The 27,035-nt window shown below is 38.1% G+C and overlaps 1 protein-coding gene across 1 annotated transcript in view; it reads right to left on the bottom strand.

The window, feature by feature from the left end:
• Positions 1 to 5,164: 5,164 nt before the first annotated feature.
• The window catches only part of Rrm1 (ribonucleotide reductase catalytic subunit M1), a 40,163-nt gene continuing 18,292 nt past the window's right edge, over positions 5,165 to 27,035 (bottom strand). Inside the window, exons 8-19 of the mRNA XM_070035156.1 lie at positions 22,377 to 22,518; positions 21,038 to 21,121; positions 19,752 to 19,913; positions 19,005 to 19,084; positions 17,063 to 17,264; positions 16,092 to 16,241; positions 15,538 to 15,759; positions 13,953 to 14,029; positions 11,828 to 11,963; positions 9,770 to 9,865; positions 8,103 to 8,291; positions 5,165 to 5,797 (exon numbers count right to left, since the gene is read on the bottom strand). Of these exons, the coding sequence (XP_069891257.1) occupies positions 5,609 to 5,797; positions 8,103 to 8,291; positions 9,770 to 9,865; positions 11,828 to 11,963; positions 13,953 to 14,029; positions 15,538 to 15,759; positions 16,092 to 16,241; positions 17,063 to 17,264; positions 19,005 to 19,084; positions 19,752 to 19,913; positions 21,038 to 21,121; positions 22,377 to 22,518 (1,729 nt within the window). The 3' untranslated portion in view covers positions 5,165 to 5,608. The remainder of the gene's footprint in view (positions 5,798 to 8,102; positions 8,292 to 9,769; positions 9,866 to 11,827; positions 11,964 to 13,952; positions 14,030 to 15,537; positions 15,760 to 16,091; positions 16,242 to 17,062; positions 17,265 to 19,004; positions 19,085 to 19,751; positions 19,914 to 21,037; positions 21,122 to 22,376; positions 22,519 to 27,035) is intronic.

Raw genomic sequence — 27,035 nt, 5'->3', positions numbered from 1 at the left:
GGCTCAGCAGCAGGGCCACTGTTGGTCAACTATGGTTTGTTAAATTATTAGAATGTTTTGTCTTTACCCCAATAAAAAAACTGCTTGTACCTACTTATCCTTATTTTTCTCTGTCCTCTGATTCTTGGGAAAGCCCAAATTAATATGTGAATGCATGTAGCTTTATTAGGATGTACACAGACCAGATCAGATTACAGCCTGTCTTGAACTTTTAGTGTCAAGCAAACAGTTTAAGCCCTTACCTAGGGCTGTCTCTCCCAAATTTAGCCTAAGACTTAGACATGAAGTTCAGTGTGGCCAAATATGCCTGTCAGCCTTGAGTTTTCTATTCTAATTCAAGAACTGAGTTAGATTCGATAATTCAGGCAAAGGCCCTTCTTGAGATTGCAAATCTGACATAGACACACAGGTCAGGCTGACCTTAGGGTGGCCCATTTAGTTCACACAAACAGGCTAGTTTATTCCCAGGGCCCCTGTCTGACAGATACTCCAAGATCTTCTTCTAGGCTGTAATCTGGCCCAAAGATCAGAACAGACCTTCCCCTGAAGCCCAATATGAGCCAAACACCCGTCAGAACTCTGAGGCCTCTGGGCTGACCTCAGGCATACACACAAGGTCCTGCACTGGCTCCCACCTGACCCAAAGACCAGACAAGGTCCTAGTCTGAGACCCAGACCTGAGTCTGACTCCAATTCACATGTATCAGTACATTCTTCCTCTGGTAGCTAATATGATCTACCCTTGTCAGAATAGTGTATAGTCTCAACTACTCAAGAGACTGAGGCAGGAAGATCTCCTGAGTCAAGTTCAGGGCAGCCTGGATAATACATGAGACCCTGTGTCAAAACTTAAAAAAATAATTTAAATTCCTTGCCGAAAAGACTTCTATAAGCCAGGTGCCAGTGGCTCACGCCTGTAATCCTAGCTACTCAAGAGACAGATCTGAGGATCTCGGTTCAAAGCCAGTCCAGGCAGCAAAGTCCATGAGACTCTTAGCTCCCATAAACCACCAGAAAACTAGAAGAGGCACTGTGGCTCAGGTAGTAGAGTGCTAGCCTTGAGCTTAAGAGCTCAGAGACAACACTCAGGCCCAGAGTTTAAGCCCCACAACCGATCAAAAAAAAAAAAAAAACCTTCTCTGACATCTCTAGAAGGGAGCTATGTTGCCCTACATTGCATAAAACCACGGATTCTTCTCTTTCTCTGTCAAATGACCAGAGTGAACTCGTGAGGCCATAGATAGAGATTAGGGAGAGAGATAAATGTAGTAGGAGCAGGGGCCATACCATTTGAGCCATTTCTTCATGTCTTCAGTGCCTGCTTGAGTCAGATCTTGTACATAACACTTCCGTTAGAGGATGGGGTGTTGCCCCATGTGTCCAAATGAAAACACATGAAGCTAATGAAACCCTATCCTGTTGGAATTACCATTCAATGGACAATAACCCATTGTCTGTCCAACATCCCTTTTCTGCAAAATCCTGAGCACTCAGTACCTGAAGTACTTGAATACTTCAAGTCAACGGTGGCACTAATCTTTGCCATCCTTCCAGAAAGACATTACAGATGTTGGCTGACCATTTTCCTAGTGACCTTACACTTGGCTTTTCCTGTTATAACAGCCCTTGCTCCAGAAGCAGGAATGATTGTGGGGATTCTGCCTGTTGCTGAGCATGTCTTTTATAATTATGCATTATAGGACTGAAAAAATAAACATAGGATAGTTTCTGGAATCCACAAAATCCACTTAGATGGACCTGAGCAAAGACTCCATTATCACCTGACCTACCTAAGCTTTTACTTTGTAGACCACAGTGACACTTGGGGTTTCCCATGTCAGTTCAGTGCCTGTGTCCAGGAATCCTAAAAGATTTGTTTCCTTTTCCCCAATACAGCCACTCTGGTAAAAAGGCTACAGGTCCCTATCGTTCCCACAGGGAAAGATTAAATATATGCATATTTGGTGGTGTAAAGTAACTAGATCATATAATGTAAAAGGGTGAATTAAAACAAAAGATGATACCAATTTCATGGAAGTCTGTTTGATGAAACCTAAATATGAAGTTCTATTAAAAAAAAATACAACAGATCCCTATATTTATCTCAAATGAAGTGGATGATATTATCCAAGCAGCATTATACTCATTACCTTACTTACAGAATTGGAACTCCTTTATACAATTTAATAATATTTAAAAAGAAAAACAAAGGAATTCACTATGTAGCCAGGCACTGTTGGTTCACACTTGTAAGCCTAACTGCTTAGGAGGCTAAGACCCAAGAATCATAGTTCAAAGCCAGCTTGGGCAGGAAAGTTGATGAGATTCTCATCTCCACTTAGCCACCAAAATAGCCAGAAGGTAGAGCTGTGATTCAAGTGACAGAATTCTAGCCTTGAGCACAAAAACTCAGGACAGTGCCCAGGTTGAGTTCAAGCCCTAGTACTGGCTCACAAGCACACACATAATCACCATGTGGCAGATATATGTATTTCTAAAGTTCCAAGCTTCATTTTTCTTTTCAAATTTATTCAATGTGCACATGACTTATGTATACACTGTGTAATGATGTCAATCAAATCCATTTAAAATGACCATCATCTCCCATGTTATACACTAGACCCCCAAGCTCATTAATCTTATCATTGAAAGTTTATAACTATTGGCCAGCATGATTTTTTAAAATATCAAATAGAGCTATCTAATTAATATTCTATTTTTGCAAGCTTCATTAAAAAAATGAAAAAAAAAAGTTTTTTCCCCAGAATTTTATCAAGAATTGCCTACCATTTTGCAACATCCCATTAGGGTCTCTCACAGTATATTACCAAGTTTGTTGGTTTTGTTCCCCCAGGTTGTTCTCATAACTATGTCCACGCCCAATTGGTCTCCTCCTTTTTCCTTAGTAAGTCTTCTTTTTCTTTTATATTTAAATTCCACATGATAGAAAGTTTGTCCTTCTGAGTCTGGCTTGTTTTGCTTAACAAGATAAATCTCCAGTTATACCCATTTTCATACAAATGACATTTTCATTCTTCCTTATGGCTAAATAAAACTCCATTGTGTACAACACATTTTTTTAATCCATTCTTCTGTAATGGGTACTTAGGCTTATTCCAATAAACACAGGTGTACAGGTATCTCTACTGTCTATTGACAGAATTTTGTGGGTAGATACCCCCAAATTGGTATAAATGGGTCAGATGGTAGTTCCACTTTGTTAAAGATTTTTTTTTTTCTCCAGTTGTGGGGCCTATACTTTGGGCCTGGGCGCTGTCCCTCAGCTCTTCAACTCAAGGCTAGCGCTCTACCACTTGAGCCACAGCACCACTTCTGGCTTTTTCTGCTGAGGAATTGAACCTAGGACCTCATGCATGCAAGGCAAGCACTCTACCATTGAGCCACCTTCCCAGCCTTTTAAACTTGTCTAGAACCTTTACACAATTATACTGGCTGGATTAATTTATATTCCCACTAACAAAAGTTGTCTTATAAACTCAAAAAGCTAAAAGAAAACACAAATACAGAAAAACAACAAAATCAGTCTATCAACAAAAATAAACATATCAACAAAGGTAAAAATAACTTAAAAAAATCAAATTCTAGAACTGAAAAGCATAATAACAAAAAATTCTTGAGAGGGGCTTAACAGCAGGAAGAAGTATCAACAAACTTGAAGACAAGGCAACAGAAATTATTATGTAATAGGAAACAGAAAGGAAAAAGAAAATTGAATAGAGCCTAGAGACCCAAGGGCCATCAATAGGCCAATCATCAATAGTGACATTACATTATGAGAGCTCCGTAACAGGGAAAGAAGCAAAAGCTTTATCTGAAGAAATAATAGTCCCAAATGTCCCAAATTTCCAATTTAATAAAAAAAAAAATGTAGTTATAGATCTAGGAAGCCTAAGGAGGAAAAAAATCCAAAACAACCATCTCAAATAACCAGGTCAAGAAACATTAGAAGGGCTGGGAAGGTGGCTCAGTGGTAGAATGCTTGCCTTGCATACATGAGGCCCTGGATTCAATTCCTCAGCACCACATAAGCAGAAAAAGCTGGAAGTGGCACTTTGGCTCAAGTGGTAGGGCGCTAGCCTTGAGCAGAAGAGCTGAGGGACAGTGCTCAGGCCCAGGCCCCATGACCAACAACAACAACAACAACAAAAAGAAACATTAGACTAAAATCGTCAAAGCCATGAGCATGGCTAGTATAGAAATTATGAAAAACAGGTGTTAGTGAAGATGTAGAGAACCTAGAGCCTTTGAAGATCACTGGTAGAAAGATAACTTTTTTTGGGGTGGGGGGAGAGTCTGTTATGGGGCTTGAACTCTGGGCCTGAGCACTGTCCCTCAGCTCTTCAGCTCAAGGCTAGCACTCTACCATTGAGCCACAGTGCCACTTTGTTTTCTGGTGGTTTATTGGAGGTAAGAATTTCCCAGCTTTTCCTGCCTGGGCTGGAACCATCATCCTCAGATTTCAGCCTCCTAGGATTACAGGCATGAGCCACCAGCGCCCAGCTCACTGGTAGAAATATAAAACAGTGCAGCTGATATGGAAAAGTTAGGTAATTCCTCAAAGTTAAACACAGAATGGTCATATATTCCTACACCTTTTTTCAATGTACATAACCCAAACAATTGAATGTAGGAATTAATTCAATACATTGTATACCAATGTTATTCTCAGATCTTACCCTCTTGAGTGGCTAGGATTTTAGGCATTGAGCCACCAGCACCCAGCTTAGTTGTAATGTTTTGATGAGTCCTGTTCCTATTTGGAAAGATTGAAAAATTACAGATATGGAAAGTGCTGATGGCCATACAAGATTGTGAATGTACTAAATGCCACTGAATTGTACATTTAAAAATGGGTCAAACAGTAAATTTGATGTTACAGAAATTTTACTACAGGGGTACAGTGGAGGAAAAGGACATACTGCAGCATCTATATAGTCTAATAGTATCTCAAAAAATCTCATTTAATTCTCAAAATTTTTTTTCAAATATGACCTATGTATGAAAATAAGTAACAATGGGGCTGGGAAGGTAAAGTGCTTGCCTTGCATGCCAGAGGCCCTGGGTTCGATTCCTCAGCACCACATAAGCAATAAGCAAAAAAAAAAAAAAAAAAAAAGTAACAAAAATTATCATCACACAATCATTTAGAAATGTTCGTCTTTATTTCAGAATGACCTATAGAACTTGACTCCTTATCCATACTTCTCGTGGGTTATCAGTGAGTTTTGAGTCCAGGAAACCAGTAGAAGCAACAAAACTCAAATCAGTGTCCTTACCCAAACTGAAATCATCAGAAAAGGAATGCTAGAAGGGTTGATGAAACCTTACCAAATCACTTCCTATTTCCACGATGACTTCTTTTGCAATCCTAAAACTCCACTTTGATTCCCAAAATATTTTGGTGTTTTTTACTTTTAAAAAAATCATTATCTTCACACTATGTAGAAACTACTTTAAATCAATTGCTCCTTTTGTTGCAGTGAAGTCCAGCAAAGCCTTACCATTTCAAGCAAACCCACTATGTCTATCTACACTCAATCAAGTTGGTCTGCTCTGGATGATGTGCTGATCTCTTTTCAGCCTTTCCTCAGGACCCACACATCAGACACTCATCTCTGTTCTCCAAAGAACACACCATGGCTGCTGTGTTCCTCTCCTTCTCCTCTTCTTCTTTCAATGTCTTTTCTTTATCTCTCAGCTTTTCTTTATTTATGGTGAATTGGATTGGGTTAGCTGCAGGTCTTGTCCTTAAATAATACATCCCAGTCTTTAAACCCTGTAAGGAAGTAAATAAAACTACTAGGAAAAATTTTGTGAGAACACTAGACATTCAAGGTCAATGTTTAAAAGACATTCTCTTACATGCTAAAACATCAACTTAATTTAACAATATTCTCATAAACCAGGTTAAACTCTTTACTAAATTTGAAATTCTAGGGTGACATTGGTCAAGATGCACTGTACTCGGGCTAGGAATGTGGCTTAGTGGTAGAGTGCTTGCCTAGCATGCATGAAACCCTGGGTCTGATTCTTTAGTACCACATAAACAGAAAAAGCTGGAAGTAGCACTATGGCTCAAGTGGTAGAGTGATAATCTTGAGCTTCTTTTGCTCAAGTACCCAGGCTCTGAGTTCAAGAACCAGTACTGGAAAAAAAAAAAAGATACACTGTACTCATAATCTGACATACAGAATTGAAACCTCTTTATACAATTATTTAAAATTTTTTTTAAGATGCATTAAACCTATAAGCTGATATGTTGAATTAAAACTCTTTTGTACAACTACTTAATGATTATAAATATTATTTTTAAACTTGCAATTCTATCTTCTCTAGGTGGTACTCTCACATATTTTTATTCAGTTGTATTTGCTTTTATTGAGACTTCTGGTTTGCCAAAGACAACACATTTGCCTTAAATTCTACCTATTTTCAGAGACAAAGTAAGTGTCTGTGTAACAGACTATAAATACTTTAGGATAAGGATCATCTTCTGTTCTGTATCCCAGTGCTGGTATACTGTAGCAGCTCAAGAAAAGTATGTTACATAAGAAAACAAATTTATGATTGTACATAAAAATCCATCACATTGCCAGGCAGCGTGGTGGCTCATATCTGTCATCCTAGTTACTCAGGAGGCTGAGATCTGAGAATGGTGGTTTGAAACCAGTCCAGGCAGAAAAGTCCATGAGGTTCTTATTTCCAATTAATAAGCAAAAGCCAAAAGTAGAGCCATGGCTCAAGTAGTAGAGCATTAGTCTTGAGCAAAAAACTCAAGGACAACACTCAGGCCCTGAGTTCAAGCTCCAGGACCAGTACAAAAAAAAAAAATCCATCATATTGCCAAGGAATAAGAATAGAATTCAGATTCATAGAACTTTACAGTTGGCCTTTACACTGTGGGAAAAAAATGGATAATTCTGAATATGGGTTGACATAGACAAAGCATTCATTTAGGAATGGCAGCAGTGAACAAGATGGTTTGAAACAATACACTAAACCAAAAATATCAGCTAAAAATAATGCCAATGGAAGAGGTGAGAAGACATTCAAGAAACATACAAAGAGGGCTGGAAAGGTGGCTCAGAGGTAGAGCGTTTTCCTGTATGCATGAGGCCCTGGGTTTGATTCCTCAGCACCACATAAGCAGAAAAAAAAAAGCCAAAAGTGGTGCTGTGGCTCAAGTGGTAGAGTGCTAGCCTTGAGGTGAAAAGCTGAGGGATAGCACCCAGGCCCAGAGTTCAGGCCCATGACTGGACCCCCCCCACCCCCCCGCCAAAAAAAAAGAAACATACAAAGAATAACCAATATAATTTTGTAAAGAATTGCAGGGACAATAAAGGGGATGGGAAGGATCTTAAGTAGCAACTCCAAGTTTTCAAACCTAGGATGAAATAATTCCAAGACAAACAAAAATCCAAAGCTGTTATGGTATATAAACCATGGATTGGTTTTAATACATTTGGATTTGAAATAAAAGAATTTCTAGATGGTAATATTTAATAGGTAGCTAGGATAAAAAAACTGTTCCTGGGCTAGTGGACTGGCTCATGAGACTTTGAAGTCAAACTCCACTACTAAAAAAGAAAACAAGCTGGCCATTGGTGGCTCACACCTGTAATCCTAGCTATTTGAGAGGCTGAGATCTGAGGATCATGGTTCAAAGCCAGCCCGGGCAGGGAAGTCCGTAAGACTCTTATCTCCAATAAACTACCAGAAAACTGGAAGTGGCACTGTGGCTCAAGTGGTAGAGTGTGAGCCTTGAGCTGAAGAGCTGAAGGAGAGCGCATAGGCCCAGAATTGAAAGAAAGAAAGAAAGAAAGAAAGAAAGAAAGAAAGAAAGAAAGAAAGAAAGAAAGAAAGAAAGAAAGAAAGAAAGAAAGAAAGAAAGAAAGAAAGAAAGAAAGAAAGAAAGAAAGAAAGAAAGAAAGAAAGAAAGGAAAGAAAGAACGGAAGGAAGGAAGGAAGGAAGGAAGGAAGGAAGGAAGGAAGGAAGGAAGGAAGGAAGGAAAAGAAAGAAAACACCAAAAAAATCCCATCCCATGCCAACAATTAAGTTATTTTAAACTTCCTCTACCAACCTGCTTCCAGCCGTAGAAGTGCATACTAGTGAGTTTGCCATAGTTAGGTTCCGCAATATGGATGTTCAAAGACTGACTTTGATCAATGAAAGCACCTCTCTCGGCCGCCATCTTAAGAACAGTTTTCTGAGAGATTTCCCACACAGTCTTATAAAGTTGTTTCAAATCATCAGGAATTTCTGGTATGCTCTGAAAAGGGAAAAACAAATCTCTATTCTGCCCTAGTAAAGAAACCAGTATGACTAACAGAATAAGAATGAAAGCGTCTAGTCTTCCTACCAGATTTAACCTTACAATTCATTCAGTACATGATGATCCTTGTCAAGTTTTTCCAGACTGCTTATGCCTACTGCTTGTTTAGAAAGTCAACCCACTAACCAATCATCCATCCAAAGATTTAAGTATCCATCTCTATTTCATATATAACCAAAATGTTCATTATTCTAGAGATACTTAGGAAGGAACATTCAGAGAAAAATAGTAATAAGTGATGTAATTCACAGAGACATAATCAAAATAAGCAATGAGACAAGTAAGCTATAAACCCACAAACTCCATTTGGAATCTAAATAAGTCGGGTTTCTTAGGTCTATAGTTAATCTGCTTTAAAATGACAAACTAATGCTAGTTTCTGCCATCAAAAATTAAAATGTTTGGCTGGGAAGGTGGTCCAGTGGTAGAATGCTTGCCTTGCATGCATGAGGCCCTGGGTTCGATTCCTTAGTACCACATAAGCAGAAAAAGCTGGAAGTGGCGCTGTGGCTCAAGTGGTACAGTGCTAGCCTTAAGCTGAAGAGCTTAGGACAGTGCCCAGGCCCAGAGTTCAGGCCCCATGACCAACCAAAAATAAATAAATAAATAAAATGTTTTAGGACTTTTTGTGTTGCTAAGCAGACCAACATTTAGATTTCTACCTACAATTAAATGCTTCTTGATTCTCAACTGAAAATACTTTGTTATTAAAAAAACCTCTCTGTGCTGGACACTGGTAGCTCACGCCTGTAATCCAAGCTAATGAGGAGGCTGAGATCTGAGGATCACTGTTCAAAGCCAGCCCTACCAGGAAAGTCTGTGAGACTCTTATCTCCAATAAACCACTAGAAAACTGGAAGTGGTGCTGTGGCTCAAGCGGTAGAGTGCTAGCCTTGAGCTGAAGAGCTGAGGTATAGCACCCAAGCCCAGAGTTCACACCCCAGGACCAAAAAAACAAAACAAAACAAAACAAAAACAACTCTGTGACTGTCTTCTGATACCTCAATCTTCAAAGTATCAAGCTTTTTAAGGTTAGTGCTAATTTTAGACTTTAAAAAAAAAATCAGTGTTCCCCAAATTTTCAAGCATTTTGGAACTGCAAAAAGAATCTTTAACCCATCTCTCCCACACATTCTTATTTTACTAGCAGGGAATGAGCCCTAAACTATAGAATTTTTTAAATTCCTCAAGTGTACAGAAAAGTTAGGAACCAATGTTTTACTAAACAAATAAGAGGATCAGGGATATGTAAAGATGTGTACAATTCCTAGTACAACAAAGCAGAAGTAACAGCTACATAAGCAGAGTCTCTATGACAACAACAAATGAGAAGTTTTCTCTTCACTGCCTGGGATAAAAGAGGTAGACTACAATGTTCAAATTGGCTTCTGAAGAGCCACATTTTCATTCTGTACCTGGATGGAGCCATTGCAAGCAATAATCTGGTTTTTCATCTCTTCATTCCACAAGCCCCGTTCAGTAAGATCTTTCAATAAGTGAGGATTTACAATCTGAATGGAAAAGCAGAAAACTTGTGAAGAAACTTAACAATGACTGCCTACACAGAACCACAAGTATAGAGCTCAAAATAAGTGAATTATTTAGTACTAAACTGCTTAGTAAACTATTTTTCACAAAACTAAGAGGTCCATCTTACTACATGAAATTTATATTCTTTTAAGAACCTGATATCTAAGCTGGACACAATAGCACATACCTGCAACCCTAGCTACTCAGAAGCAGAGGCAGGAAGATCAAGTTTGGGGCCAACATGGGAAAGACAACAGCAAGATCCTGTTCCAAAATCAAAATACAAGCCAAAGGGCTGGGGACATAGCTCATGTGGTAAAGCTCTTGACTTGCCTAGCTGCATGAGGCTCTCTGTTCAATCCCCAATACCATGAATCATCATCATCATCATCATCATCAACATCTTGAAATCTATTATTTTAAAAAGCATAATAGGGCTGGGAATGTGGCTTAGTGGTAGAGTGCTTGCCTAGTATGCATGAAGCCCTGGGTTTGATTCCTCAGTAACACATAAACAGAAAAAGCCAGAAGTGGTGCTGTCGCTCAATTGGTAAAGGTGCTAGCCTTGAGCAAAAGAAGCTCAGGGACAGTGTCCAGGCCCTGAGTTCAAGCCCTAGGACTGGCAAAAAATAAAATAAAATAATATATATATAGTGGTTATCATAATGCAATGTATATAAAAATCATACCGTGTAGTTTGCAAAAGTGAAAAGAACAATATCGTCTAAGCTAGATAAAACTATATGAACTGATTCTGCTTTATTTTTTCTAAATGTACAATATATTTTTGGTTAAAAAAATTAGGTCACATCCCAAGCAAAAAAAAAGTTGACATGGTGTATGCCTATTATTCCTGTTATATAGGAAAAGTAAATGGGAGGATCAAAGTCCAGGATGATCTGGGTAAAATAGTGAGACCCTATAACAAAAATAATGAAAAAACAAAAGGGCTAGGATGCAAGCTCAAATGGTAGAGAACTTGACTAGTAAGTTCCAGACTCTAAGTTTAATTAAATCTAATACTGGGGGTGGGGGTGGGGGGAAGAAATGTTACCTCCCTAAACCAAGCAGAAAAATTTACTCAGGATGTGTGGAAATTCACATATTAAAAAAAAAATCTTTCAAATTATTGGTTTACAACCCTTGCTACATATAAAAATCACTGGGAGGGCTGGGAAGGTGGCTCAGTGGTACAGTGCTTGCCTTGCATGCATGAGGCCCTGCCTGGGTTGATTCCTCAGCACCACATAAACAGAAAAAGCCAGAAGTGGTGCTGTAGCTCAAGTGGTAGAGCGTTAGCCTTGAGCTGAAGAGCTGAGGGACAGCGCCCAGGCCCAGAGTTCAGGCCCCACGACCAACCAAAAAAAAAAAAAAAAAATTACCAGGGCACTTTCAAACACAGCCACACTTGTCTCACCTGCCAGAAATTCTAATTAGTAGCCAAGTCTGAGAACCAGTCTTAAATGTTTCTTTTATTAAACAAACAAACAAACAAAAAACCCAGGTCTTGTTGTAAAAACCAGGTTGGCCTCAAGCTTATAATCTTTCCTACATCAGCCTCATGAGTACTGGAATTATAGGTATATTCCAATGTGCTGGGCTAATGCTTCTATATACATCTTCAGTATCCCGACTTGAGCATGCTGAGGTTGTAGTATACAACCCTATAATCACATAACAGACAAAACATCAATGTCCACATTAATATCAATAAGTTACTTTCATAGTCATCTCCTAAACATTCATTCTTTCAGCAGATATCTATTAAATATTAAATGTCTATTATTTTCTGAAACAATATAGCACAATATTAAAGAAAAAAGAGGACTAGACAAAGCTTTGCCCCCAAACTAAGAAAAAGCATATTCAATATATGTGGACATTCGCTGCTGATCTCAAACCTTTAAAATATCTTTCTATAAATGTGGTTATGAACTTCTCACCTGAAATTCTCCTGACAAGACTCTGCGAGTATAGATGTTACTGGTATAAGGTTCAATGGACTCATTATTTCCCAGGATCTGAGCAGTTGAAGCAGTAGGCATCGGGGCAAGAAGCAAGCTGTTTCTTATACCATACCTAAAGAAAAAGATTATTATATGCTGGTGCTAAAAACTACAGTCTCCCAGAAAGGAAGCTGCTTTAAGTCACTGTAGCATATGCAGATGTCAGACATATCATATACATGCATTTGGCTAACATGTTCACTTGTGAAACTCTTATTAGGATGTGGATCCACACAGGATTGACCCTATAGCTCACCTATCTTAAATTCGTGATTCTTGAATAGAATTAGCACAAATTTTTACTGCTGGCAATTCTTATAATATCCTAACTTATGCCACTTGCACTGTGGCACTCAGGAAATACACAAATCAGAACTGAAGAGTTGTCCACCTGTATCAGGGTACATTCATTCTTTTCTCATTTTTTTCATTCTTTGTGGACACTGAACCTAGGGCCCTGTACTTCCTAGGCAAGTGCTCTACCACAACCTTTGTTTTGTATTTTTTGGTTTGCTTGTTTTGGCCGAACTGGGGCTTGAATGCAGGGCCCTGTGCTTGCCAGGCAAGTGTCTGCAGCTTGTGCCATATAACCAGGCTTCCTAATTTTGTATTTGGGATAAAGTGTTGTTAACTTTGTCCAGTCTGGTCTTGAACTATCAATCCTCCCTTCATTACTTTTGCCTCTAAGTAGCTGAGATTACCAGGTACCAGTGGCTCATGCCTAAAATCCTAGCTACTCAGAAAGCTGAGATCAGAGGCCCAGTGTTGGAAGCCAGTCCAGTCAGGAAAAGTCTTTGAGACTCTTATCTCCAATTAATCCCCAAAAACAGATTAAAATAAACCTGTGGCTCAAGTTAAAGAACCAGCCTTGAACAAAGAACAAACAAACCCTGAGATACTTGGCATGATATGCGTGAGCCATATTTGGTACTCCTCAGTCTTTTATAAGAACCTATATGATCACCATGCTAGACCATTTCAGGAAACACATCACTGTGTTTCCTCACTAGTTTGAACGGCCTACAGTGACTCCTTTTACGGGTTAGGACGACTGGGATTTGAATCCAAGGTGGTAGGCAAGCACTCTATCACTAAGCTATGTGTTAGCCCAAAGATTACATTTTTAGTATTTCTCTCCTACATTGCCCTTTCATTATTCTTTCAAAATCTTTAACTTATTCCTATAACCATCAACTAAAACAATTCATTTGTAAATCCAATATGCATAAATATTACAGGCACTAGTGACTCACACCTGTCATTCTAGCTACTCAGGAAGCTGAGATCTGAGGATTACAGTACAAAGTCAGCCTGGGTAGGAAGGTCTGTGAGACTCTTATCTCCAATTAACCACCAGAAACCTGGAAGTGACAGCGCAAAGTGACAGAGGACTACCCTTGAGCACAAGAGCTCAGGAACAGTGCCGAGTTCAATCCCCACAACCAAAAAAAAAAAAAAAAAAAAAAAAAAAGCAAAAACAAAAACATAAGGCTGGTGGTATGGCTCAAATGGTAGAGTGTTTGCTTACCAAGCAGGCAAAGCCTTGAGTTCAACCCCCAGTACTAGTAAACTTAAAAAAAAAAAAAAAAAAAAAGCAGGAATATTTGGAAAAATTAAGGTGTTGAGCCCCTAAAATAAAATCAACAAGTCACGTTTTGAAATGCTTTCACTTGCGGGCTATTCTGTATTTTCTTACTAAGTGTTGTTCCAAAATCAGCTCTAAAATAAATAACTTTAAAACAGGAGAAAATAAGCTGGTAGCTACTCAAGAAGTTGAGATCTGAGGATCATGGTTCAGAGACAGCCCAGGAAGGAAAGTCTGTGAGACTCTGATCTCCAATTCACCACCAAAAAAATGGGAAGTAGAGCAGTAACTCAAATTGTAGAGAGCTAACTTTGAGCTGAAAAAGCTCAGGGATAGTACCTAGGACCTAAGTTCAAGGCCAGAGCCAGAAAAAAAAAAACAGAGAAAATATAAATTTCAGAATTTACAATAATATATTTTACTTCTTAAGAGCCAAGAAAATCCATGTCTTCCTAACTTAATTCTAACTTTACTTACTTTGCAATCTTCTCCTTGAGAAGTTTCCAATCCCATAGGTCTGTAGGAGTAACATTCCACATATCATACTGAAGAATCTAAGAGATAAAGAGCCCAAAATGATGTCATTCTATAGCAATTTAAAACTATGACCAAAAAAATAAAACATGCCATGTTCCCACATCCCAACAAATGCTATCTTTTAGTTAACCTATATAAAACAATCACATGATCCAGCTAACATGATACGCTAACATGCAGTCAGAAGTGGACTAAGAAAATTTAAGGTCTCTCGCCTATAGCCCCTTGAGTCTTCTTATTCATTTGATGCCTATAAACCAGGAAATCTTAACACTCATGAAACTATGTTGCTGAGATATTCTTTTTATAATAAAAACATATTCCAACCTTGATGTTTACTTCAGGTCATTATTTTGATTGTTTACTTAGGTAAAAACACCTTATTTCAAACAATGACACATGAAAATTCCTAAATATCAGCAGAAATGTCAAAACTAAAATTTTACATGGAAGAGAATCATACTACTGATTTTTAAAAAAGGCAGTGCAACAGCAGAATTTTAAGACAGCTCCCAAAATTGCTAGTCCCTGTAGACAGGCCACAAACTAGGAGAATGTGGATAGGACTTGGGAATGCAATGCAAGCCATGCCCATGATTGTGGTAAAGGTAAACATGTAATTAAGGTTACAATCAGTTAATTTTGACTCAAACAAAAAGAGAAGAACTAACTTGGTCAGATAAAATTCCTCAGAAGTACCCAGCACTGGTGGCTTAATGCCGTAATCCTAGCACTTTCTGTCCCTTAAGCTTTTATGCACAAGGCTGGTGCCCCACCACTTGAGCCACACCTCTACTTCCAGCTTTTTGGTGGGTAATAGTAGATAAGAGTCTCACAGACTTTTCTGCCCAGGTTTTCTGCCCAGGCTGGGCTTTGAACCTCAATCTTCAGATCTTAGCTCTTAATAGCTAGGATTACAATTGTAAGTTTGCACCTGGCACAAATGTATATTATTTTAATCCACTAAATTTAGTAATAGAAAGTAGCATCCCTCATCAGTTATTTTAGCAATGACTAATTAATTCAAGAGATTAAAATTGAGTATCCTATTCACTCCATAAGAGAAAGATACTGAAGTTTCCTATGGCTAGTATGACACAATATGTTGGTAGTTAAAATAACAAAAAAATGTATTCTCATGTTTCTGGAAGTCACAGCTCAAAATCTACATATTGGGATGGCATGTTCTCTCCAGAGATTCTAGTCCTTGTTTCTTTTAATTGCCATGGCCATTAGCATTCTGAGCCTTATGTCTGTATCACTCCAATCTCTGCCATCATGATCCTTTTGCTTTCCCTTTTCCTCAGTCCCTCTAATAAGACAACTGTCATAAGATTTAAGGCCCACTTCAATAATCCAGGATGATCTCTTTAAGACCCTTCATTGAAATTACAAAGACTCCTTCATGAACACATAAAGATGATGTTCACAGATTCCAGGGATTAGGATGTGGTCTTCTGAGAAGTGGGTCATATGGTCCAGTATATACGTACTCACAGAAAAGAAATTTCATTCATGTACTTACTCCTTTGCTTACTGGAGAGCCTTCATAGGTTTCATACGGGCCATACTCCTTGGCTAGGTCACAACTGGCTTCCAGGGCTCCATAATAAATAGTTTCAAAGATTTGCTTATTTAATAACTGAGCTTCTGGACTCTCAAAAGGGTATCTCATCAGGATAAAGGCATCTGCTAGACCTTGAACCCCAATTCCAATGGGGCGATGGCGTTTATTTGATAAGCTTGCCTTTGTGCCAAAAGATTTAGAAAGAAAAAAGAGAAAACATCACTGAAAACAAAAAATAACATTCAACATTGATAACATAATACCTGTTTGTTTTTCCTAAGACAGGGTGTTACCTGATAAACAGGGCTGACCTGGAAACTCGGGATCCTCCTACTTTAGCTTCCTAAGTTCTGAAACTACAGATATGCACCACCATACCTGGCTATACAATCCCTCTGAACTTCAGTTTTCTCACTCCATTCTAATAACAACCATTTAATTTATGAATTTCAGACTTTGAAATCCCTCTTGGATTTCAATAATTATTGATAAAGACAGAAATCTATTCATACCTCTGGAATAGGGTAGTAGTTTATGTCAATAATTTTATTCAAATTACGAACAACGACTTTAGTGACTTCAGCCAACTTCTTAAAATCATACGTGTGTTCTGATGTGACATACATATTCAGGGCCAAGGAAGCCAAGTTACACACTGCAACCTAGAAAGAAAATAAAAGAGGGTTAGGATCACACAATTTTAATTTCTTCTCCCTATGTCAATGACACTATTGCAAACCTCTAACGCTCAGACATGAAAATTTGTAATGTGTCTCTCTAACTTGTCTTTACAATTCATCAGTATATTTCTAACTCTCTTCAATATGCAGTGACATGAGTTGTAAGATACATGTAAGGTGAAGGGACAATTGTTTTATAACATATAGTTCTATTAACAAACCTATAGCACATTGTGATATAATTAATTTCTTCGGTATAGATCTTCATATTCAAGTAAGTATGTGCTGCAGCCATTAGCAACATATAACTATTTAATAAAAAATAAAATTTTAGGGCTGGTGGTGTGATTCAGTGCTAGAGCACCTGCCTAGCAAGTGCAAGCCCTTCTAAAGGAAAAGTTTAAAAGTCGAAAGGAAAAAATAAGTACAACTGTAAAATCAATGTCAAGTGCCCCAAAGCCATAAGACAAAATATCTCCATCACTGCAGAAAGCTCTTCTAAAATACCACCTCACCGTCACTGGTAATTCTCTTTATTTGTTTGTTGGTGGTTTCTTGGTCCTCCTCAGCCTAGGGGCTTGAACTTAGCCTAGGTGCTATCACTGAGCTTTTGTGTACAAAGCTAGTGCTCCACCACTAACAAAACAAAACAAAAAACCTTTACAGGTACAGATGATATCTTTTCTTTCCTTTGTAGCCTGTTTTGGCACTCTTGCTTCAATGAAATGAAAACTCCCTGCAGCCATTTAAAGTGAACTACCTAAGATATTTCTCTCAGTATTCTAGGCAGTTTTTCTACTCACCTCATCTTTGCTAGTATACTCTACTATTTCTGTACACAGGTTGCTGCATTTGATTGTTCCCAGATTCTGCTGGTTGCTCTTCCGATTACAGGAATCTTTGTAGACCATATATGGGGTGCCCGTCTCTGTTTGAGACTCAATAATGGCATACCAAAGTTGCTGAGCTTTTACCACTTTGCGGACACGGCCCTGTTTCTCATAACTGAAAGACAAAAATAGTATTGTTCATTCATTTTGTGGTACTGGGATTTGAACTTAGGGCCCACCTAGTTTTTGCTAGGCAAGCACCTACAACTTGAACCATATTCTCAGCCCTATAATATGTATTCCTAGGAAAGTATTACAGACAATTTGATGGTACTAAAATATAAAATTATATAAATTCTTAAATTTTCACTGTTTTACTAATGAAGGAAATAGAAGAATATACTATTCATTGTGTTCTGCATAAAACCAGACAGTTTTCAATACTTTTGTGTGTGTGTATATGCCAGTCCTGGGGCTTGAACTCCAGGTCTAGGTACTGCTCTTAAGCTGTTTTATTCAAGGCTAGCATTTTTCCACTTGAGCCACAGTTGCACTTCCAGCTTTTTGATGATTAATTGGAATTAGAATCCCATGGACTTTCCTGCCCAGGATAGCTTTCAACCATGATCTCAGATCTCAGCTTCCTGAGAACTAAGATCACAGGCATGAGCTCTACTTTTAAATGAACCCCAACCCCAAATCAATCATACCTTTCATAATAAAAAGAAAAGAAAATCTACCCTAAAAGTTTCTTACCACTATGCCAGACACCAGTGGCTCATACCTGTAATCTTGGCTCCTCAGAAGCTGAGATCTGAGGATCATGCAGGTTCGGAACCTGCCTGAGCAAAAAAGCCCATGAGGCTCTTACCTTCACTTAATCACCAAAAAGGTGAAGGTGGAGCTATGGCTCAAGTGGTAGAGCGTTATCTAGCATTGAGCAGAAAAAGCTTTAGGGACAATGCCTAGGCCCTAAATTCAAGCCCCAAGACCGGCACACACATACACACAAAATCTCTTAAAACTAGGAAATTTTAATGAACTATTAAAACATGTATCTTAATCACTTGTGATAACTATGTATAATATAAAGTATAACTTTTTTACCACAAGGAACATTTTGACCCGAAAGGGATGCCAATGGCTCACACCTTTAATCTGAGGAGGTTGAAATCTGAGGATCACAGTTTGAAGATTGCCTGGGCAGAAAAGTCTATCTGTGGGAGGGTGGGGAGGACACTGAATCTGAAAAAGGGTGAAAAAGTGCAGCACTGGAGTGCACTGAACATTGATGAAAGTGAACCACATAACGCCTAAGTAGAGATAAGAGGGAGTAAGAGAGAATGAGGGTGCAGATGACGTTGTATGAAAGGAAATGTACTTATTACCTGACTCATGTAAATGTAACCCCTCTAAAATAACAATAAAATTTTTTTTAAGACCCTATCACCAATTAACTAGAAAAATGCTGGATTGGGTATGTGACTAAAGTGAATGAAAAAGCTGAGGGAGAGCTTGTGGCCCTGAGTTTGCCCAGGTAATGGGAGAAAAAAAAATCAGAAAATTCTAACCCTGCTGTCTTTATTCAGATTATACATAGATCTATTTATAAACCAAAATTCCTAGCAACATGTCCAAAAGTTTTAAGAAAGAAGACAAAAAATAATTTTTATGACAAATCAGGACCAAAGTTAAACTATAAAACATACCGTTTTCTAGATGTATCCAAAGATTCCTAAAAACAAGATATTGATTTAAATACTTTTTTTAATGCAGTGCTGCAGTGAACCAGGGCCTCAGTCAAGCAAGTATTCTGAGTCTCACCCCAACTCAAATTAAATATATTTGCTATTCATATTCCCTCAAATCAAAGACGACATCTTTAAAATATGTTACTTCCATGTCTTTCTCATACCTTTCATATAACTTCTCAAATTCCTCTCCCCAAACTTCATCCAGACCAGGACATTCATTTGGACACATCAAAGACCAGTCCTAAAGAAGTAATAAGGATATGGTGAATCAAAGTAAACAATGTATGTAAATATCACAATGAAACTCTGTGCAACAAATTTATGATAATGAAAAAAAAATTTAAAACACCATCCTGCTGAGGGAGAACAACTAAAGGAGTGACATTGATCCAGATATATGTGTATATGTGTGTGTGTGTGTGTGTGTGTATATGTTTATGTATATCAGTTTATATAACTGATTTGTTTAATTATAACCCTTTTGTACAACTAAATAAAATAAAAATTTAAAAGACCACTCCTGCAAGGGAAGAACAGTACTAGAAAGTTCAAATAGCCAACCATACATATCTCATTAGAAACATTATGACAGAAAGGTGGTTTTCATAGACTCTGTAGGAAATTTGCTATAAAAATAATCATTTTAGGCTTAAGCCCAACTCTAGTTTTACTATTTGTACATGACCTTTAAGTACTTAGGTCAGGTAGCATCTACTACATAGAGAAGTACAGGTAGCATCTACTATATAGAGAATAGAAATTCAAGAAGAAAGGTTTGCCATTCCACAGAAAGCATTCTGTGGAATCACATACAAGTGGATTCTTTCCAAGCATAATAAAATGATTGAAGATGACAAAAGCTCCTATGAATCAAGTCACTATAACCTACAGGTACTTATCCCTCTCACCTGATTAGTCTCCACTCGTTTCATGAAAAGATCTGGAATCCAAAGAGCAAAGAAAAGATCTCTGGCACGCTGCTCTTCCTTTCCTGTGTTCTTCTTTAAATCAAGGAATTCAAAGATGTCTAAATGCCAAGGTTCTAGGTAAATAGCAAATGCCCCAGGACGCTAGAAGTAAATAAATCATCATTCTTTTCAGAATGAAAATAAACTTCATATTTTCAAAGATATTTCCTTTGCTCTTCACTAGAATTAACTAAATAAAAAGTACTATAAATAAAATAAATTAAAGTACTATAAAACTTGAAGTAATAGTTTTCTCTTACATTTCTAAGAGTAAGAAAGAACAACTAATATAAGGGTGATCTGTCTCATCAAGATCACTGAAGTCCATCAGAAAACAGTTCATAAATAGATCATTAGTGTGTCTACAAATTCATAAGATGATGACAACAGTGGGTAAACAAATCCAGTTCTGTGAACTCTTGGGTGACCTTTTGTTTATGCTTTTTAAGAAAACCTAGAACACATATTACAACTCCATGTGAAGAGTAAGTGTTAATATGAGTCACAACTTGAGAAATTTTTTACCAATAAACTATGATATAAAAATGCTGAATAGATCAATGGCTGCGAGAGCCAGGGATAAAGTTATGTGTGGGTGGGAGTGACAGAGAAATAGAATATAAAGATGCATAGGGCAAACATTTTGGGGTAATGGAAGTGCTCTGTATCTTAGCTGGTGTGGTGATTACTCAAAACCCAACCAACTGTATATTTAAAAAGTGTGTACTTTGCCATGCACTAGTGGCTCACGCCTGTAATCCTAGCTACTCAGGAGGCTGAGATTTCAGGATCATAGTTCAAAGCTAGCTCAGGCAGGCAAGTCCATGAGACTCTCATCTCCAACCAGAAAACTGGAAGTGGTGATGTGGCTCAAAGTGGTAGAGCACTAGCCTTGAGCAAAAAGAGCTCAGTGAGGGCTGGGACTATGGCTTAGTGGTAGAGTGCTTGCCTAGTTCAATGACTGACCAAAAAATAGAATAAAATAAAAATAAAATGTTTATGTTTTTAAAGGAGTAATTTATGTCTCCTTAAGTTGATTTTAAAAGTTAAGGGAAAAAATATTATCTGAGGCCAGCCTGGGCCTCCTCATAGCGATCCTATTTCAAAACAAAATCTGTACCCCCCTAAAAAAAAATAAGTTAGAAAATATATCAAATTGAACCGAAGTATACATGGCTAAAGATTTTTAGCTCTGATTTCCAGTACTTTCAAGTAACAGAACAAACCTTATTTCCACCTTGGTCCACATATCGAGCTGTGTTGTTATACACTCTCAGCATTGGCACAAGGCCATTGGAATTGCCATTAGTCTGAAAGAAAGGTCAAGAATAAAGTGATCTAGAGGAGAAAGGAAGGGCTCTGCAAGCAAAAGAACAAAATGGCCCAAAAGTGATCAACTCTTTCTTAATCTAGAAGTTAGTGCCTAACTTCTAGGTAGCAACTGATGAAGTTTTACCTCTTCTCCATCTGTTACAAGTGACTAACATAAAATCAACAAAATGTTCAATAAATCACAACTGAGTATCATTACTCCATCACATCTCTAATTTACAATAAGGTATAACCATTACCAACCAAACCGAAAATCAAGGTAGCTAAATATAAACTCTACAACCTTCTAAAGATCACTATATAAAGATATACTTCTGGATACTTTGGATTTAAAACAACTTACATAGGAACTATATGAAATAGAAATATCAAAGCAATAAATAAGGTTAATAGATTGTAGAACAATGCCAATAAAAGTGTTATGACTGTAAGCTATGTCTATAGAATATTTCATTACTTCTTTCATCCTTTTAATCCCTAGATAACTCTTTCAACATTAGAGAAAGATAAGTGAGCAATAGCTCATCTTATTGTTGTAAACATGTTAAGTATATATAACAATAACTACAAAAAACCTACTTTAGTCCAATGGTTAAGTGTTTTCTTTGCTTTATAGATGAGGAAACAACTCAGAGATATAAAATAGCTTGCCTTAGGCTATGCTACTAGCAAGCAGTAGAGCTGGGATTTAAATCCAAGTCTCATCCAAAACCACTATATTGATTCCCAAAAAATAATAAATTAACAAAGGTTATGTGGCCTATAATGTGCCAACATTTAAAGCTTGTATGCTGGCTCTATCACTTTGATGCCTGAAAGAAACTTAACTTTTAAGCCTCAATTTCTTCATTTGTAAAATAAAATACTCACAAGTTTATTGTAAAAAATAATGTGTCCATAAGGGTAGACAGAGTTTGAATAGAGTTTTAATGAGGATTACATGACAGTTGGCACATAAAGAGCAATAAAAAAATGACATCTTCTAATATTGTTAAAAACAAAATTTTAGCTTAAAGGACTCCAGAGATCATCTACAATAACTTAAGCCTCCAATAGATGAAAATGAAGCCAGAAGTGAAATGACTCATACCCATATCACTCAACTAGCTAGTAATGAACAAAAACCCAGGTCTCCCAAACATCAGCATTATGAAAATGGTTTCCTCTGGACCATAGGCATGGTTGGTTCTAGATTTCAATCTCCCTTTTCCAAGTTGTATGATAGATGCTTACCCCAGCAATGTAGCTGCCAGTAGCCCTAATACAACTCACAGCAACACCAATTCCCCCAGCAGATTTAGAAATCAATGCACATTGCTTTAGAGTGTCATAAATTCCTTCAATGCTGTCATCTTTCATGCTCAGAAGGAAGCAACTATGGGGGACAAAAAGGGATAACTCAGGGCAAGTCACAAAAATGATTAGACAATACAAAATTAGTTAAGCTAGCAAATTAAAATTTGAAGTTTACAGGGTTCCCAAGCATTTTTACAAGGGGAACTGTCACTGGATATGACATAATGAAGATCATCAACATAATATGTAAAATCATCTTGCTACCTACCCTAGATATTAAGCCTAGAACAAGGTCTTAACATTTTCCCCAGATTATACGTGTACCACTTACATTTCCTTACCATACTCAGTCCTGCTATGAATTTTTTTTAGGGGGGGGGGCGGGGGCCCAGTCCTGAGGCTTGAACTCAGGGCCTGGACGCTGTCCCTGGGCTTCTTTTTGCTCAAGGCTAGCATTCTACCACTTGAGCCACAGTGCCACTTCTGGCTTTTTCTGTATGTGGTACTGAGGAATCGAACCTAAGGCTTCCTGCATGTTCGGCAAGCACTCTACCACTAAGCCACATTCCCAGCCCAAAAATTCTTAAATATAACACTTTTTGCTTTTTTTTTTTTTTTTTAAAAGTACTGCTATATGGCATAAACCAGGAGGGAAACAGTGAGTCAAAAGAATAGAGACATGGGAAGATATGGCTCAGTAGTATAGATCCTTCCTAGCATACATGAAGTCCTGGGTTTGATCCTTAGCACTGAAGAAAAATAAATGACATTCATGTTCCACTTTTCTAAAGATTCTCCAAAGTGAAAAGATCAATACTATAATCTCACAACATATATAATTTTCCTGTACTGCATATTCTTGCCTGCCTTCCAATTTTTAAAAATTTGAGGAGCACTTCAAACTCTACTATAGAGCCATAATAACAAAGACAGCATGGGACTGGCAAAAACCAGACCCGAAGACCAATGGAAAAGAAGATCCAAAAATAAAACCACACGTCTACAGTCAGCTGATATTTGACAAAGTAGCCAAAGACTACAGTGAAAGAAACAGCCTCTTCAACTACTGGTGCTGGGAAAACTGGGAGGCCACATGCAGAAAGCTGGAAGTGGACCCCGCCTATCACCATGCACCAACATCAACTCAAAATGGATTAAAAACCTTAACATCAAATCTGAATCTCTGAGACTACTCCAGGACAGAGTAGGAGACACACTTGAACTTATAGGCACAGGAAGGAACTTTTTGAACAGAGTCTCGGGGTCACAACAAATTGGAAAGAGACTCAACAAATGGAACTACCTTAAAATAAAGTTTCTGCATAGCTAAAGCTATAGCAACCAAGCTAGAAAGACAACCAACTAATTGGGAAAAAATACTTACCAGCAATATATCAGACAAGGGGTTAATATCCAGTATATACAGGGAACTCAAGAAACTAATCCCTCCCAAACCTAACAAACCAATTACTAAATGGGCAAGGGAACTAAAGAGAGACTTCTCAGAAGAAGAGATAAAAATGGCAAAGAAACACATGAGGAAATGTTCACCATCCCTGGTTGTAAAGGAAATGCAAATAAAGACAACCTTGAGATACCACCTTACCCCAGTCAGAATGGCCCACATCCTAAAGTCAGCCAACAACAAATGCTGGAGGGGAGTTATACAGTAACTTTGGAAAGCAGTCTAGAAGGTCCTCAGAAAGCTAAATATTGACCTCCTTTATGACGCTATCCTGAACAGGAAACAGTATACAAGGACACATGCACCTCCATGTTTATTGCAGCACTGTTCACAATAGCCAGGATATGGAAACAACCCAGATGTTCCACCACAGATGAATGGATCCAAAAATTGTGGTATCTATACACAATGGAATACTATGCAGCCATTAGAAATGACAAAATAATGGCATTTTCAGGGAAATAGAGGAGCTAGAAGAAATCATGTTGAGCGAGGTAAGCCAAGAGCAAAGAGACAAAAGGCACAGGGTCTCCCTGATAAGTGGATGTTAAATCCAAAATGTAAGGTGATACGACAAAATTAACAAGGCTTAAGAAACAAAGGACTTCTACTCATCTGGCTGAATTACTACTAAATAACCCCATGCTGCTGATCACATGTATGGTATATATGTGCCTACTGGAGGGAAACCAGGAAGACGACACAGAACTAGAAGGAATCAGGGGAAAACATACAACAGCGGGACCCATCAGCTACACTGGACATTGATCAAAATGAACTAAGCAACTCAATGACAGCGATGGGAGGGAGGGAACAAGTGGGAAAGAGGGAACAGCTGATGTTATACAAACCAAAAGAAATGTACATACCATCCAATGTGGAAGAAATAACTATACTGCAAAGCTCATAGAACTCATAAATTTTATAGACCACAATAGACAATTTGTCCCATGAAAGAATGTGTTTGTGACTTTAACTAAGCATCACTAGCCCATAATACTGTGAAATTTGGGAAATTATGTAATCAATCACAATAAAGAATGAGAAAAAAAATTTGAGGGGCATAAAATCTTATTACAGGTTCTCATTTTCCTCATTATCAGCAAATTATTTACAACTCAGATGTTTACTGAATCAGCTTTCTTCTATCAATTAATTATTGCTATCTTTGGTCCTTATTTCTGTATGGTTTTCTGTCTTTTTCTTGTAAGTTGTCAATAGTTAACATTATTATTTTCCCAGGGTAATATTTGCTTTTTATTTTGTTTTTCACTCACAGGAACCTTTAATCTTAATGTAGACAATTTCCCCAGTGCTTTGAATCAGCGGCTCACACCTATAATCCTACAGGAAGCAGAGATCTGAGGATCACTGTTCAAAGCCAACTCGGGCAGGAAAGTCCATGAGACTCTTACCTTCAATTAACCACCAGAAAATCGAAAGTGGCACTGTTGCTCAAGTGATAGAGCACTACCCTTGAGCTGAAGAGCTCAGTGACAGCGCCCAGGCCCAGAGTTCAAGACCCAGGACCGACTAAAAAAAATTCCCTCACCATTGAGTTTATTAAAATGTAAGTAGAGTTTATAGAGTTCATAGAGTTTATTAAAATGTAAGTTGAAGGTGGAGATGTAACTAAGAAATAGAGGCCCTGGGGCTGGGAAGGTGGCTCAGTGGTAGAGCGCTCGACTTGCATGCTCAAAGCCCTGGGTTCGATTCCTCAGCACCACATAAGCAAAAAGAAAAAAAGCTGGAAGTGGCACTGTGGCTCAAGTGGTAGAGTGCTAGCCTTGAGCTGAAGAGCTCAGGGACAGCGCCCAGGCCTTGAGTTCAGGCCCCATGACCGGACCCCAAAAAAAAAAAAAAAAAGAAATAGAGGCCCTGGTATCATAGTAAGGATCTGGGTTCTATCTTCATGAATGAAAAGATTTTTTTTAAAGTTTTAAGTTCAGTTATACAACAGTGGCTCATATATATAATCCTAGCTATTCAGGAGGCTGAGACCTGGAGTATCACAGTTAGAAGACAGCCCAAAGAAGTCTTAGAAACTCTAGCACTGCTAGATTGGAGGTATGGCTCAAATGGGAGAGCACAATCTGTGAGCAAGGAAGCCAAGTAAGAATTAGAGGTTCTGGGTTCAATCCCTGGTAACAAAAAAGGAAAAACATAAGTTGAGTCACGATGTTTATAAACCACTTTCAAATGATATGGGAACAAAACTTTATTTTAAAGGCAAAAATCTAAATATGTTAATAATTTTTCATTCTAGGTAGTCATGAATGTATGGGTGTTTGCTGTCTTTTCTGTTAAACTTTTCTGTTTGACATTCATATTAAAAAGTTGAGAAAAAGTATCTACCTATTTTCTTTTCTTTTTTTTTTTTTTGGTCGGTCCTGGGCCTTGCTGAACTCTGGGCCTGGACACTGTCTCTCAGCTCTTCAGCTCAAGGCTAGCACTTGAGTGGTAACTTGAGCCACAGCGCCACTTCTGGCTTTTTCTGTTTATGTGGTGCTGAGGAGTCAAACCCAGGGCCTCATGCATGCAAGGTAAGCACTCTACCACTGAGCCACCTTCCAGCCCCTCTACCTATTTTCTTTATATGTTCTTCTACATCGTTTACATTCATATTAGACTTTTCTTAAAATGTGTCTATATATGACATGAAAAAAAGGTATCTAATTATACTTCTCTTTTTCTTGTAATTTAGGGTTCGAACTCTAGGTCTAGTGCTTGCTAGGCAGATGCTCTACCGTTTGAGCTACATTCTCAACCTCTTTATTTTTTTGGTATTGAACCTGGGGCTTGAACTCAGGGCCTAGGCACTGTTCCTGGGCTGTTGTGCTGAAGACTAGTACTCTACCACTTGAGCCACAGCTCCATTCACTTTTTTTGGTTATTAACTGGAGATACCGTCTCACACACTTTCCTTTCTGGGCTAGCTTTGAACTGGAATCCTCCAATCTCAGCCTCCTGAATAGTTAGGATTATAGGCATGAGCTACCTGTGCCCACTTTAACCCCTTCATAATTTTAGATATTTTTTTCTTTATTTTAAAGGCAAAATAGGAGCTGGTCTTGGCTCCCATTTATGTCTCTAGAGTAAGCTGTGTACTAGGCTGTGTACCACCTTATCAA

Source organism: Dipodomys merriami, unplaced genomic scaffold (genome assembly GCF_024711535.1).
Source record: "Dipodomys merriami isolate MVZ:Mamm:240054 unplaced genomic scaffold, mDipMer1.0.p SCAF_25, whole genome shotgun sequence".
Classification (NCBI taxonomy): domain Eukaryota; kingdom Metazoa; phylum Chordata; class Mammalia; order Rodentia; family Heteromyidae; genus Dipodomys; species Dipodomys merriami.
The sequence above is the reverse complement of the archived record's forward strand: the minus strand, read 5'-3'. Positions and strand labels throughout refer to the sequence as shown.